Source organism: Crinia signifera, chromosome 4 (assembly GCF_055691185.1).
Source record: "Crinia signifera chromosome 4, ASM5569118v1, whole genome shotgun sequence".
Taxonomy (NCBI): Eukaryota; Metazoa; Chordata; class Amphibia; order Anura; family Myobatrachidae; genus Crinia; species Crinia signifera.
This window is the reverse complement of record NC_139220.1, coordinates 309192313-309208638: the sequence shown is the minus strand read 5'-3', so window position 1 is coordinate 309208638 and position 16326 is coordinate 309192313. Positions and strand designations below refer to the sequence as shown.

General features: G+C 46.3%; 1 protein-coding gene across 2 annotated transcripts in view; it reads right to left on the bottom strand.

The window, feature by feature from the left end:
• The window catches only part of LOC146075798 (A.superbus venom factor 1-like), a 56129-nt gene that overhangs the window by 9721 nt on the left and 30082 nt on the right, over positions 1–16326 (bottom strand). The window contains exons 20-32 of one of the 2 annotated variants that reach the window (XM_083185398.1): positions 15632–15771; positions 11194–11406; positions 9733–9796; positions 8870–8959; positions 7581–7784; positions 7236–7311; positions 6975–7134; positions 6554–6649; positions 4039–4189; positions 3283–3591; positions 1568–1731; positions 1301–1459; positions 374–433 (exon numbers count right to left, since the gene is read on the bottom strand). In XM_083185398.1, the coding sequence (XP_083041524.1) occupies positions 374–433; positions 1301–1459; positions 1568–1731; positions 3283–3591; positions 4039–4189; positions 6554–6649; positions 6975–7134; positions 7236–7311; positions 7581–7784; positions 8870–8959; positions 9733–9796; positions 11194–11406; positions 15632–15771 (1886 nt within the window). The remainder of the gene's footprint in view (positions 1–373; positions 434–1300; positions 1460–1567; positions 1732–3282; positions 3592–4038; positions 4190–6553; positions 6650–6974; positions 7135–7235; positions 7312–7580; positions 7785–8869; positions 8960–9732; positions 9797–11193; positions 11407–15631; positions 15772–16326) is intronic. The other variant, XM_083185399.1, reaches the window with a different exon arrangement.

Sequence of the window (16326 nt, the reverse complement as noted above, 5' to 3'; positions counted from 1 at the left end):
CTCCATGCCAACGTGGATAGTGGGGGTATGAACTATCCACGTTGGCATGGAGATAAGTTACTTTATTTTAGATAGTTTGGCGAGCGTACCCAACCCGGAAGTAGCACGGCGCCGTGAAACTACACAAGAACCATCTAATTTACCCCAATGTATTCAGCATCATAAGATCATAATTATACATGTGCCTAATGTCTTATTGTGTGTCTCCATAACACTGCCATCTGTTTGGCAGCGAGTTAAACTACATCACTTTCTCACACACATGCACAAACACAGAGGCAATTACAAGGTAGCAGACTAGCTTTAATTTTGTTTTTATAGGTTTTGTTGTGGCACGGACCATTGTCGGCAAATGTATCACGTTGTTACTTACCGTAAGGGTTCCTTGTCCCCTTCCAACAACAGTCACCTTAAACTTGTCTCTCACCAGAGTCTGGAAATGAGAAAAATAAATGCATATTTCTCCATCTTGTTTACATAGAGTGCTGTGACTCAGGCAGAACATGGAATCACAGCAGTGGCAGGACCAGCTGCTTTGCACAGGGAGCAGTGATTATGGGGCTTGGAGGCGGGGCCAGATCTACAATTAGGCAGCTGCCTAGTGGCTCCAGAATCTGGGGGGGCTCCCCTGAGTCTGACCATCACAAAATGAAGGATGACCAAGTGAGCCATCCTTGTTGAACTTATTGCACATAGAAGGTGTTGAGCTTCTAAGATGCCACCTCCACACATTCCCCTGAAGTTCTGGAAAGTGGGTATTGGTGTGTGGGTGGTGGTGAGAGACGCAAACTGATGTTTTACCTAGGGTGCCAAAATGTCTTGCACCGACTAGCTGGGCAATTCCAAGAGAGGGAAGGAGGGAGTGGACCATAACTGCTAGGCCCTCTGTCATATTTCTCTATGGTAGCCAATGATGGCTGCATGGAATAAAGTGTTTTGTACAGCATAAACCTTTAGAGAGAAATAAAGTGATTGTTTGGTATAGCAACCAACCCGCTTCTGTCATTGATCTAGCCATTTATGAAATGACAGAAGCTGATTGGTTACTATGGGCAACTTCTCCCCTTTATCTGTCATGGTTTTGATACATCTCCCCCTGCATGAGGGTTGTTTTTGGCATTCCACACAAGATGAGGGAGTTCACCCAATTGAGAGTCTTCTACAACCGCTACACAAGTTACGTGTTCCTGATGTCATCGACATAGATGGTCTTATTCTGACTGTATGCAGTGCATCTCCTCTACTAAGCTCTAATTCCAAGAAGCCACCTTTGAGGTTGTACACGTGTGCCGACACTCACCTTCTCACTGCGTTGGAGCATGGCATTATCGGAGTTGATCTTCCATGTAAAAGGTTTCAATCTCCCTGGAAGAGTTAGAGTCACGTCCATGTTAATTTCATTCATTTCTGGCACAAGTCTCTGGAACTCTGACAAAGCCTGAAAGACCATTATCGTGGCCTGGAACAATAGGACCCCAAATATAAATTTTAAGACTACATCAAAGTCTTCCAGCATTTATAATTTTCCATTGCTGAACTGGACTGGAGGACAGAAGCAAGAGCCTACCTGAGTGGAGCCATAGCCTCCTCCATAGAATCTCTGCTCTATCAAAAACCTGGACACAGGTTCAGCCAACTGAAATCTGTTGATCTTCAGAAGTGCCAGCATTGCGTAGGAGGTGGCTTCAATCATGTAGAGATCAGAGGAGTGATCCGCCCATTGGGTTCCACCTTACATGAAAAAGTCCTATTACATCATGGCACATGTACTTCTGAGATTAGGTATACAAACCACAGTTTGTTAGTGGGTCAAGGAGATAAGAGTATGGCTAAAACAGTAGGGTTAAGCGAAGATTGTCTAAAGCAGTGGTTCCTAACCCTGGTCCTCACGTTACCCCAACAGTTTACGTTTTTCCAGGTCACCTGTGGATTTTTAAAACATGACCCTCTCCAGGAGGGACACATTGCTCTGTTTCTGGGCTTTTCCTTAATTTATGATTGCCATCACCTGTGCTGAAGAACCTTTCTTATCAATTAACCTGTGTGAAACAGGTGATTGCATCATACATTAAGAGGGAAGTGCAGGAGCAGAGCATTGTGTCCATCCTGGAGAGGGTCATGTTGGGAGGTATGCACAGTGCACCAGGTGAATGACTTGGAAAACATGAACTGTTAGGGGTACTTGAGGACCAGTGTTGAGAACCACTGGTCTAGAGCAGTGGTTCCCAACCCTGGTCCTTAAGTACCTCCAATAGTGCATGTTTTGCAGGTCTCCACACAGAATCACAAGTGCTATAATTAGCTCCACCTGTGGATCTTTTCAAATGTGCCTGAATGATGAGTGCACCTGCCGGGTGACCTGGAAAACGTGCACTGTTGGGGGTACTTGAGGACCAGGGTTGGGAACCACTGGTCTAGAGGATCACCTTGTGGCTGCCACTATAGAGCCACCAAAAGGAGCATTTTAAGGTGTGCCCTGCATTACTTTCTAGTCTCAGTGGCAATGCCCACTTGGCATCATGTCATGAAACCTCATTTTGGGGTGGGGACTGCATTTGATGGTAAATCGCACTACTACAGGGGGTGTGGTATAGGGTTCCGACAGTCGGGATCCCGACAGTCATTACCCCGATGTCGGGATCCCGACTGGCCAGACTCAGACAGAATGTTGAGCGCCACTTGCGGGATCGCTGTGGGCTCTGTGGTTCGCTACGCTCGCCACCTATTCTATTCTCCCTCTATGGGGGTCGTGGACCCCCACGAGGTAGAATAGCCGGTGGCCGCCGGGAACCAGTCTGTCGTGTGTTTTAACAGTCGGGATCCCGACGTCGGGTAAATGACTGTCGCGACACCGTCCGGCACCCACTACAGAATGAGGTATAGAAAGTGTTCATAAGAACACCAACTGTCCTGATCACATACCGTCTCATACTCCCATCCTAGCCCTGTTAGCCATAGGCGAATCTAGGGGGTGGTCCGAGGGTGCACCGTACCACCCATTAGACTGCCCGGTGTAGAGCGCTGTCTGTGCGCTCTGTGGCTGGTTCCAGTCTCTACCTTTATACAAATCAGCAGCAGCAGCCTGGTGACCGTGCCCTGCTCCGTGGCTATTATCATTTCTCCCTAGTCTGGACGGCCGCGAGGCAATAGGAGCTCAGGTGCTCAGCCAATCAGGTGCGGCTGCCGGATCATGAGCTCCTATTGGCTGGTGGCCGTCCAGACTAGGGAGAATTGAAAATGAATACACCTCTGTACTGCCACCTGCCCACAGAGCCCTCTCACCTGCTGCTGCCCTGTGACGCTGGGACCCCCAGGATCGCGGCCGTGAAGTCTGCCTGCCGGGACTCTGCGCCGGGGAGCTGTTGGAGGCGGCGCGGCCTGCATCTGGGGTTTCCTGCCTGGGCTTCCGCACATCCACCCTCCACCGCCGCCGGGGTGCTCTGTGGCTCTCTGCGGACCTCGCGACGGGCGGTATCCAGCCAGTGCCTCCATCCAGCCCCTGCACGTCCCTCACTTCTGCCACAGGTGCCGGTCCCTGCTCCCGCTGCTGCCCTCCTGTGACTTGGTGAGTAGCCTCCTTGCCTGTCAGCCCTGCAATATCCTCAGCATGTCTGAAAATAGCGACGGACCAGGCTGCAGCTGCTTTGACTATACATCCGGGCAGCTGTTATCACATTATCTCATATAATTGAATAGACTTGTGTGTATGAGTTTGCAGCGTTTAGGAGTCTTATTTTTATTTAAGCCACACCCCCTGAAATTAGGCCACACCCCCTTTTGCTTCACCACGCACAAAACCATAGTATTTATTCTGGGACCATCCATTAGCATATTTCTAGATTCGCCTATGCTGTTAGGGAGTTATCAATCTAAACTACAATGCACATTATATTTGGCTGTTTACATGCACATACAATCCATCTATGTCAAGTCTATCTGGAAAATATACTGCACTTCTAATGTAACTTCCAATACAAGCTGTGGGATTTTGCACACAAACAGACACACGTGCAATTTCAGGTATACTTTAGCACAAACCCGTTGAGCTTGTCATCAGTTTATTGGGATTTGGAAGTTTCCCCACCAAGGACAGAGCGTAGGACGTGATACAGATGGAGTATGGTTTCCTCAAGGTCTTTATCCGTTCCTCCAAGTAAGCTGCACTTTTATCCAGACTGGATGAGAGAGCCTGAAGATAATGAGGAAGAGAAGTCAAATCGGGGAAATACGGGATACAATACAATGCCTATAGTCTATGACAGGCATGGCCAAACTGTGGCCCTCCAGCTGTTGTGAAACTACACATCCCAGCATGCCTTGCTATAATTTTAACATTCCCTAATAGCAAAACTGTGGCAAGGCATGATGGGGACTGGTAGTTACAGCTGGAGGGCCATAGTTTAGCCATGCTTGGTCTATAAGCATTAATGAGAGAAGAAGTCTTCAGTTCCTGTTTCCACTGGCAAAGTCTATATTTCCGAAGCATTGGATGTAGATCAAGTAGCAGCCAATCAGCTCACAACTGTCAATTTTCAAACAGCCTGTAACATGACAATTAGGAGCCGATTGGCTGGCTCTGTCCAATTGATCTCCATCCAAATCTTAAATTGTTTAATTATATTTCAAATATTTAGGATTTTAAATGGGCAATATTAAGTAAATGTTAATTGGTATTAAAAAAAAAAAAAAAACTTTAATGATGGATAAATAGATCAGTTTATAGCTATATAACTGGTGCCCACATTACAAAATAATAATTGCTTCCCTGTCATTAAAAGGTACTTGTGTACTATCACGGCGCCCACGATAATTAGTCGCGCAATTTTTAATCGCATGCCATACACCCGATGGCATGCGATGCAATTTAAGCCCCCTATGCGATGTAAAATTGTATAAGCACCCTAATGGGTGCTTTTAAGCCCCCTAATGGGTGCTTACAATGTTAAATGCACCCCCACACCACTCCCTAGTATAAACGTGAACCCGAAGCGCGGCGAGCGCAGCGGTACGCGTCCTCCGACCTTTTCATACCCCCACTATCCACGTTGGCGTGGAGTTGATTTTATAAAGTGTGGCGAGCGCAGCGAGCCACCGAGCCCGAAGCGTGGCGAGCGCACGCGTATACCTGTGAAGTTCTGCGCGTCCTCTCACTGCGCTCGCCACACTTTAGAAAATCAACTCCACTCCGACGTGGATAGTGGGGGTATGAAAAGGTCGTAGGATGCGTACCGCCGCCCCTCGCGGGCTCGCCATGCTTCGGGTTCACATTTATACTTGGGGGGTGGCGTGGGGGTGCATTTAACATTGTAAGCACCCATTAGGGTGCTTATACAAGTTATAATCGCATCCCATTGCATGGCATTGTATGCCATATACAATGCCATACAATTTTAAAATTGTATGACATTGTGGAACATCGTGCGATATCGCATCGCATGCCTTATGGTCTGCGATGCGATGGGCGCCGTGATAGTACACAAGTACCCATTAAAAAAATATATAATAATAATAATATTGCCCCATTCTTATAATTACTGGATAATCTTGCATATCTAACAGGAAACTCGCAGCCATCGCTTAGTACATATACCCATAAGAGGTCAATATTTTGAGGTTTTCAAAATGACTGCTTTTCTTACAAATTAGCCACCCCCTTATTCAATGTATAATGATTGTCCTCAACGTAAATGCATTGTGATCTCTTGCTTTGATTGATCAGATAATACACCAGCAGCTTTCTGAGCTCTCTCGCATAGCATCACCAACCAGTTCCAGACTGGGGACATAAAGGGCCCCCAGGGAGAATACAGTGGTACTGGCCCATGTTTAAGATTTGTGTCCAGTTTCCATGGGGTAAGACTGGCCAACACAGAGACCAGCCACTAGATACCATGGGTGAAATTTAATAGGATGAGAGATTCAGAAAGTGAGAGATTTGGTAGGAAATCTTCTGGGTTTTTTAAAGCGGCAATCATTTACACGGCAAATCCAGTTTGATATTGAAGTGTAAATTATTGCAGCTTTAAAAAACTGGAGATTTTCTACCAAATCTCTCACTTTCTGAATCGCTCATCCTATTAAATTTCACCTCGTGTATCTGACCCTCTAACAGAGTAACATTGTATCATCTGAGTGCACTGCCGGGAACCAGAAAGTAGGGGAAAGGGGCGAGGCCATTAGGTAGTGAAGCCCACCAATGATTTCCTCTCCCTTGTGCCCCTGTGGTCCAGCCCTGCCCCACCTCAATTTGTTCCAGGTATGAGGTGGGTTCTAATCCTGCGGCTTAGTAAATATGTGGTTTCTGTACTTCTAATGGAAAAAAACATTTATAGGGCTTCAATATTTTATTGTTTTCTAAAGTCTGTATTTTCATTGGTTTTCTGGTGGGTTGGAATTTAGTGTAAACCGGCAAGAAACCCATAAAACTGCAAAACCACCATATAACTAACTGTACCTTTTAAATGTAGCACCTCATGCACAAAACTAAATTGACTAAGCTTATAAAAAGCAAACAAGACCTTCATGATAATATAGAGAATATGCTATAACTTACCGGGACATTATCTTTGCAGTAGCTCTGTGACTCAACTAGAGCAATTAAGACAAACGCGGTCAGTGAGGCATCAGGTTCCGTGTTTCCAGCTCCGCCCTATGGAGAGAAGACAGTTGCTCACAGACCCCTCCTGAAGACCTACACACAAATCTAGGTCACCATAAAAATAATTGCACATGCTCTCTTCTTAACAAACTCTTAGGGTCACTAGATGTAATACAGAACAGTTAAGACACAAAAGTAACTCTGCTATTATTCAATTTAAGATCTTCATAGAAGTCCTGTGGGGTCATCTGCTTCACCAACCCAAAATGCTTTATCTGATCTTAAACTTCTCCTTGCCCTTCAAGACTCTAAATTGAAGTGACAGACTTCTCAGCATGACCATTCACCATTTTCATCCTAAGAACCCAAAACGTACCACCATCTCCCCATGGATGACTGGGGCATCCTCTTTAAAGATTCCATTTTCTAGCTGATTTTGAGAAATAAGCCAACTGACGGCACCACACAGAACATCTCTTTCAATGTGAATCAGCTTGTAGGCCATGGAGAAGACCTTAACCACATAGGCCGTGAGCCTGCCAAGCAAGAGAAGGGGTTGAGAGAGAGAAGAAAATCAGAGGATGGCAAATGGTGCAAGTGAAGTAATATTGAGTGGTAGAACCTAAGCATTACTCACCAAGTGCTAGATGGCCGGTTAGTAAATGCAGAGTAAGAGTTATCAGATTTACGGAACGCCATCTGTTGTATGTATCCTGGAATACACAGTAGGTTAAATTCATTAGCATGGGTCTTCAACCTATGGCCCTCCAGATGTTGTGAAACTACATGTTCCAACATGCATTGCCACATTTTTTTCCTATAAGAGCATGCCAAAACTGTCAGGGCATGCTGGGAAATGTAGTTCCACAACATCTGGAGGGCCACAGGTTGAAGACCTGTGAATTAAAGGATGTAGCTTTAATCAGAGCTGATGGCCTCACCTGCCATTACCATTGTATTTCACTATCCACTAAACACTCACCTAGCTTGATGTTGTTGATGGCCTCCACTCTACGTTCTACTCCAATTCTATCCCACTGGTTGGTGGTGTCCAGAAAATGGGTGGCAATCACAGTTGGGGTCATGCTCATCATGATTTGCTCTCCGCAGCCAGACGGCACAGTGATCAGATGCTTCAGGTTGGCACCATCAATGGAATTGTCCAGCGTCTCCCCCAGAAGGCTCCCTGACAGTGTGACAGACATTTTTACATTAAAAATACATCTGGTCGAAGGACATTGAATTTAGCCAACAAAAAGGACAGATACCAGACTTTGCTCATTTGCCTTAATCAAGGCGAGTGTCGGATGGCCGAAATGGGGGAAAATTCTGAATGCAGATATCCGGTCACATGGCAAGTGTTCAAAGTTAGGAGGCCGCAGTAGTATTATATATAGATCAAGCCAAGCCATATGGTCGATAAGGTCAAAAGGTCAACACAACAAAATGTCCACACATGAAAAGGTTGACATGAGTTTTTGGGATTTGTTCATTTTTTAAACTTCTTCATACTTTATCATCCATGCCATCTTAAAATGGTGCCCATCACAGGTCCGATTTGGACGGATCAGCCTGCTGAAAACTGGAGAAATCGGAGGTGTTTTGACAGCAGGTCCGATTTTATGTGCGTTTCCGTGGGCATGTGATTGGATCCTGTAGATCATAATTGCAGCACATATGAACTATCGGATCAGACCCATCAACGGCAAATGTATTGCATTGGATCAGTGGCATAGATGTGTGCCAGCTGTGCCTTCAGCTGCTTAGCAGGAGAGGAGCACTCTTGGCTCTGTGCCGCCAGGACTCCGCGAATCCTCCCCCCGCCGCTGGCATGCAGCAGAAGAGAGAGAGGATGCTTTAGCCAGGGGGGGGGGGGGGGCAGAGATTTCAAAACTCCTATTCAAATGTCGCCAGTTAGCGCTAAACAACCAGATAATATTGATCACTGCTGATAGGTTGTAAAATGCTAAATTTCCGCAGTGCCGCTATAATAGTAAGCATTGCCATAAAAGACAGCGGCTCAGACATATATACTGGTGGGAACAATTTTCATTGATAAATAGGACCCAGGACGGTCTCATGACCGTTTGTAACGAATGACATATACACAAGTGAAGGACACCGCTACAGAGTACCGGCTGATGCTGGGACCAGGAAGTAAAAGAAAAACATATATATCATGAATACTAAAAATGTAAATGTATAAAATGATATGCAAACCATACGCTTTCCAATAAGAAAAGAAAAATCTCATGCAAGAACTCTGCTGACCTTTCACACTGATATAGGTCTCCGGTTCGGTGTTGGGGACAATATCATTTGGCAGCACAGTATCCACTATTAATTCCTGGACTCCGGGAACTGCAAGAGATCAGTGGTAGAACACACAGATTAGGTGTGAGAGCAGAATGTTATGTGCACAATATAGGCAGCGGCGCTTCTCCCATAAAACTAAAATTTACTCAAGCTTCTAAAGATGAAAAGGTGATGTTGCCCGTAGCAACCAATCAAATTTGGTGCATCGTTTTCTAAAGAAATGATGGATAGAATCGGATTGGTTGTTATCGGCAACATCACCTCTTTCTAAGCTTTTGTAAACGTACCACTAAAAGTCCTACATTCCAGGTCTTCCTCACACAGGATGGGATGTACTAAACTGAAAATGCGTGTCCAGAGGACTGGGCTTGATAAATGCATGGCAGCCGACAGCTCTGCCGGGCCAGGGTACTGGGAGGAGGCATGGCTTAATTGAGTAGGTGTGGCCTGGCCCAATCATTACAAATACATGAAAAATATACTGTACTATGCTAGCCGATGGGGAAGGGCGCTAGTGGCTGGTCAGAGACGAAGCCCTGGTGGTGGTGGTAAAGGGAGTGAGAGAGAGAGGCAGCAGCAATTTGTTCTCTCCCCCTGCCTGAATTGCCACTGCAGGTGATGGGTGGGGTGGGAGAAACCCAGGCCCCTCCAACAGGCCGTAGCACAGATAAATAGTACCCTCCTCTGATGACGTCATCGGAAGTATCTTTGAGAGTATGCAACAAGATGGTGAAATGCAAATAGGAAGATTTTAAATATTGATTCATGGACTCAAAATATAGACAGAAAGAGACATTGTGATTAACTGTCCAACTCACCCTCTGAGCGAAGAGGATCCAAGATGATACTTTGGATATTCTTAAGTATTCTCATTCCTTCTGGCTGTGAAAAATTACAATAATAAAATGATCAATTAGCTGGTGCCTGGTTAGAAACTGGCCAGAGGTTTGCTAGCCAGAACATTTGACCCCATTTTCACCCTCTTATATGATCAATGTCAAAAGTTCCCTGCTTATTGGGTGGCTGCAAATAACGGTCAGTTCCCAGACCACCCAGCAGATCACAAAAAGATATCATCAATTGTCACGTTTCCAGAGCACAATGGTGAAGCACTGGCAGACGATTTGTCACATAACTCTGAAAACTAAGCAACCATTTACAGCAGCAATATTTTTCTGTAAGACCTTTAATTTGGTATATGATGATCCTTGCACAGAAAACAGCATCTTAGAACAGGTCACTCAAAACTAGTCTTTCTGCTATTAATATATAGAGAATATTTAGGTTTGGGAGGGGCATGTCCAAACTCACATCTAAAAATTGCAGTGAAAAAGAAAGCTTTTGTGCATTTGTGGGCTGAATGCACAAGCAGGTAGTATATACAGTGTGTGCGCCAAAAAAATAATTAAGGAATCTGCACATTGCACCATGATTTGTCAAGGTGCACACAGTTACTTGCTCAAATTATTCCTAAATCAGGACCAGGCCCTCTGTTAGAAGGTAAAATTGACAGACAGGTTTAGCCACAATCCGCATGTTTATCTCTACCAAAAAGCAAAACATTATTGGTCAGTGAGTGACAGGATGCAGTGGCATCAATTTGGGAGGTGCGTGCTGCACCCTGGTGTCACCCTCTGAGGGGGTGACTCTAAAATGCCAGCTCCTGCTCATAGGGTTACAATCAAAGGGGACTGCCAGGCCCCTGGGCCTGGACCACAACGGGGCCCGCATAGCTGTTATGTGGATTGGTGAGAACCACAGGCAAAGGGACAACGCTAGCGGGAATTTAAATTTGGAGCCAATCGGAGCTTGGAGACTGACCGCTAATCAAAAGCTGCTCCCGATTGGCTACTGGTTCACAAGCTCCAGATTTGAGAGACAGCTGGTGAGGTTCCTCTATGGCCTCCTGCTTTAAACTGCTTCACTGTGCGGCTATGGTTCCCGACCACCATGGTCCTGCCTAGCTTAGCCACCTGATGTCCTGCGGCCTTGTCCTGGGACCAGCAACTGGCGCTCAGCCAGGACAGTTGCGGGGTATGCAGGGAAGTACAGGGTAAGGAGTGGTGGGGGTGTCAGTTCAGGAAGTGAAGCACAACTCCTGTGACAAAGCCACACCTCTCCCATGTAACCATGCCCCTACAGCATTGCACCAGCTATCATTTAGCTAAGGGACACCTTGTGGTGGGATGCAAGAATTGTAAGACACATCCTGCTACTTCTGCTAGAACAACAACAACATAATGGTGGAAAAGTAATTCTCACTTGTCCATATAACTCACCACGACCTTTAGAGCCTTTATCACACCGTCAGTGATGGCATGATCCTTAACTGATGCTTTCACCTCTATCTGAAGGTCCCCAATCTCTAGGGGAACGATGACAAATGGAAGAACAAGAGTTCCGTAAGGTTCCATGATCACCTCCTGGCGGAAGTTGGCTTCGGCTGTAGAAGAGCTGCACATCTTGTTGTTGAAAATCAGATCTACTTGAACCTGCAAAAAGATCCAAGTGGTTGTTGCTCAGGATCTCTGCAGACACAATGGCGCTCATTATCAAAAAGACTAACTTTAGAGGAACAACTAAATCTTACATGATTTAAAAGATCTAGAAAGAACATTAGAAATTTATTTATTAATAATGGTAGTGCTATCATTGTGTTTCCTGCTACTTTGTGTAATTTTTGTGTGTCATGATCTCTTTAAGGTTAGCATTTTATATGGGGTAATGTTCGAAGACACTGTACAGTATGTCAACTTTTTTTTTTTACAATGTACTAAAAATGTTCAATTGTATTTACATGTGCTGAACCAATCAATAAATAAGGTAGGACAAGAATATTTGTCAGAAGTTAATAAACCACTGGCCTAGGTCATGAAACTTATCCTTCACTACCCATATTGTAAGACACAACTTGAGGAGCCATAGATGACTACACAATGCTCAATGACTATTCTGAGACCTCAAAGATGATTATTTGGACCATAAATGTGTCTTTAAAGGTGGACCAATTCAGGGTGTTCAAACCTCAAAATTAAAATGGAAACATTTCTCCCCCCTCACCTAAAAAAAAAACTCGAAGAGGAGTCATTAAAAGTCTCAGTCTCACTCCAAAAATGACCAGTTACGAGAGACACAAATGGAGATAAACAAGTTACTTGATGCTAAAATTAAATCGGTGGTCAATTGGCCAGACCTTGTATTTTGCCTGGGGTAATACACTGGGTAAAATGCTGACAAAAGCATTTCAAGGTCTGATATTGCTCACTTTTATTCATTCAACTCTCGTACTACTCACCACAAAAATAAGGAAACCCCTTAATAAAGGTTTTCTACTAACCTAAATAAAAGGTTTTCTACTAAACCATATAATATAATAAATCCTTTCCCTCTTCCGTAGCCAGCTCCTGTCAGGAAATTTCCCAAATTTTGTATAAATTTGACTCTTTTGGGGAAATTTACTAAGATGTGTATTCTACTTCACATGTTATGTTGCAACCAATCAGATCCTGTCTATCTTCTAGAGGGTGCTAAATAAATAAGTAGATTCTGATTGGTTGCCCATAGCAACATCACGTGAAGTAGGATACACATCTTAGTCAATTTCCCCCTTTTTGAAAAAAAATCCCCTTTAAATGGTTTCGGTACTTGTTTCCTAGCACGGCCACACCGATTTCCATCGGGGTGGTCGTGTCAGAAAAATCGCGTCGGTCGCATCGCATGCGACCGACCCGATTTTTTTATTGAATCAAATGTGAATAGGGTCCCTGGGACCCGATTTTACATTGGATTCAATGTAAAATATTCCCTAGACCCCTAATTTTACACCGTAAACCCCACAATTGACGCCAACCCGAAGTGTGGCGAGCGGCGGCGGTGCGCGTCCTCCGACCTTTTCATTCCCCTACTATCCACCTCGGCGTGGAGTTGAGAATATAAAGTGTGGCGAGCGCACGCGTATAACTTCACAGGTATACGCGTGCGCTTGCCACGCTTCGGGCTCGGTGGCTCGCTGCGCTTGCCACACTTTATATTCTCAACTCCACGCTGACGTGGATAGTAGGGGAATGAAAAGGTCGGAGGACGCACACCGCCGCCCCTCGCGGGCTCGCCACGCTTCGGGTTCACGTCAATTGTGGGGCCATATATAATGTGAAATGGGTCATATTGGCCAATATTGATCCTTCTTCCTCGTTGTCTCTGCTCAGAATGATTTCTGGCCAATCAGGAGCCGAGGTGGTCGCCACAGGAGCAGGTGAGTAGGATTTCCTTCCCCAGGCACCCCTTTGGATTACTACGGATCCAGGACCCCGGACTCTTCAGCCCTGGAGCCCCAGACCCGGACCAGCCCCGGAACCAAGCCACCGGACCGGACCCAGGGACCTACCTACGGGATCAAGATAGGTAAGTATCAGTGTGTTTGTGTAATGTATGTATTAAACTTTTATCAGTGTGTATTTAACTATTTTTTTGGTACTTATGTATTATCTGGGCTCCCATGTTAAATGCACCCCATTTTTTCATACCCCTACTATCCAACTACGCATGGAGTTGATTTTATATAGTGTGGCGAGCGCAGCGAGCCACCGTGCCCGAAGCGTGGCGAGCGCAGCGAGCCCCGCGAGGGGACGCGGTCTCATAAGAAAAACGGGAGCCCAGATATTACATAAGTACCATTTTTTTTTACTGTGGAACTACAAGACCCAGCGGGCCCTATAATGCCCCGCAGGCTGGGACTTGTGGTTCTCCAAGTCCCAGCTTGCAGGGTAGGCTTGCTGGGACTCATAGTTCCACAGTTTAAAACAATAGTTTATTCATCTATTTTTTACACTGAAATCAGCTCGATGCCCCTTCAGCCTGGTCAGGTAAGTCCTGGAGGGGGGGGGGACCCCTTAATTGGGGGGTTCCCCAGGACCCCTGGCCAGGCTGACCGGTCAGAGGGCTGAATGCTTTGGCCGGGGGGACTTGTATGAAAAAAAAGTCCCCCCCCCCCCCCCGGCTGTGGCATTACCCTGCTGGCTGGTTCTTAAAATACGGGGGACCCCTAGTCATTTTGTCCCCCGTATTTTGGGAACCAGCCCCGGACCCTGGGACTGGTTTTAAAAAACATCAGCGAAGCCCTATCTGGTTGGTTTCCTGATTTTTTAATACCAGCCCCGGCTCTTCAGCCTGGTGCTGGTTGCAGCCAGGGGGGGGAACCCCACGTCGTTTTTTTTTTTAATGAGTAAAAGGGTGACTAAAATGTAGACGCAGTAACCCATTTATATAGAAGTTTAGTCACCCTGCCGGCTCACTAAAGTTCTATATAGATGGGTTAGCGTCATAATTTTAGTCAGCCGGTAGGGTGTGGTCGCCACAGGAGCAGGTGAGTAGGATTTCCTTCCCCGGGTACCCCTTTGGATTACTACAGATCCAGGACCCCGGACTCTTCAGCTCTAGAGCCTCAGACCCGGACCTGCCCCGGAACCAAGCCACCGGACTCAGGGACCTACCTACGGGATCAAGATAGGTAAGTATCAGTGTGTTTGTGTAATTTATGTATTAAACTTTTATTTTTCTAATGTGTCAGTGTGTATTTAACTATTTTTTTTCTGTGGAACTACAAGTGCCAGCGGGTCCTTTAATGCCCCGCATGCTGGGACTTGTGGTTCTCCAAGTCCTAGCATGCGGGGGAGGCTTGCTGGGACTCATAGTTCCACAGGAAAAGACAATAGGTTTTTCATCTATTTTTTACACTGAATCAGCCAGGTGGCCACTGCACAGGGCCATCGGGGACAGCACCAGGCTTCACCGTGGTCAGGTAAGTCCTGGAGGGGGGGACCCCTTTATTGGGGGGATCCCCGCTCCCCCAGGACCCCTGGCCAGGCTGACCGGTCAGAGGGCTGAATGCTTTGGCCGCGGGACCTTATATAATAAGTGTCCCCCGGCTGTGGCATAACCCTGCTGGCTGGTTTGGCCTGGGGCTGGTTCTTAAAATATGGGGGACCCCTAGTCATTTTGTCCTCCGTATTTTGGAAACAAGCCCCGGACCTGGAGCCTGGGGCTGGTTTTAAAAAAATCTGCGAAGCCCTATCTGGTTGGTTTCCTGATTTTTTAATACCAGCCCCGGCTCTTTCAGCCTGGTGCTGGTTACGGCTGTGGGGGGACCCCACGCCGTTTTTTTTTAATAGGTAAAAGGGTGACTGCTATAAGTATGCCCTAACCCAGCCCATTATGATAATTTTGGTCACATGTGACGTGTCAATAGCCCAAATCGAGACAGTGTGTACGGTGGTACAATCTTTTTCTTGCGACTGTTTGGACGGGAGTACATCAGACGTCAGAAGTAAAATTGTACAGGTGTGTACGCGCGTGTCGGCTGTTGTTTGTGGACGGTCCGACGGGAGTACACTCGGCCGAACGGTTGTAAAAAATAAGGATTGTATAGATGTGTACCCAGCTTTAGACAGAAAGAGAAATATTGTTTCCTCAAACAGGACCAGAAAACTTTACAGGGTAAATTTAACTAGATAGGAATTCTATTGAAGATGTGATATCGCCCATAGCAACCAATAAGATTCTATGTCTCACTTACTTAGCACCTTCTATAAGATAATAGATAGAATCTCATTAGTTGCTATTGGCAACATCCCATTTTCAAAAGAATTCCGATCTAAATAAATGTACCCAACACAGTTAAAAGATCTACAGTACAAAAATACCCCCCTCCCATTTCCATACCGTTATTTCTAAGTGTACATAACTGTACAGGACGGCTCGGATCTCCACTTGCTCATTACGGACCACAGAATATGGAAGTCGCAGGTCAATGAAGAATAGTTTTTTGACCAGCAATTCAAAGGGTTTCGCAACACAAATACCTATGAGGGAATGTGAAGGAGATAGGTCATTGCTTATAATGTATCTACATCTTTATAGGACAGTGGCGTAGCTATGTTTTAGGCGCCCCCCCGCCGTTAGGGGGGGGGGCGCCCCCTCCTCGCCACCGCCAAGCACCCCTACCCCCCTGCCCTGCCGCCCCGCTGCCTATGCAAACCCCCCCCCCAATCCCCCACAGCCTTACCTATCGCGCTGGTCCCGGCTGCTCCGTTCTTCTGCTGAGGACCACCACAAAATGGCCACCCCCATACAGCAGACAGTTTCAGAGAACTGTGTGCTATACGGGGGCGGCCATTTTGTGGTGGTCCTCAGCAGAAGAACGGAGCCGCCGGGACCAGCGCGATAGGTAAGTCTGCGGGGGATTGGGGGGGGGGGGGGTTTAACTATAGCACCGCAGCCTCCGGCGCCCCCACATGCACAGCGTCCCCCCGCGGTGGCGGGGGCTGCGGTGCTATAGTTACGCCGCTGTTATAGGAGTAGGGAGCATGGATTCTGATTCTTCGCCTTAAATATAAAGCAGGATTAAGCAGTCCTCG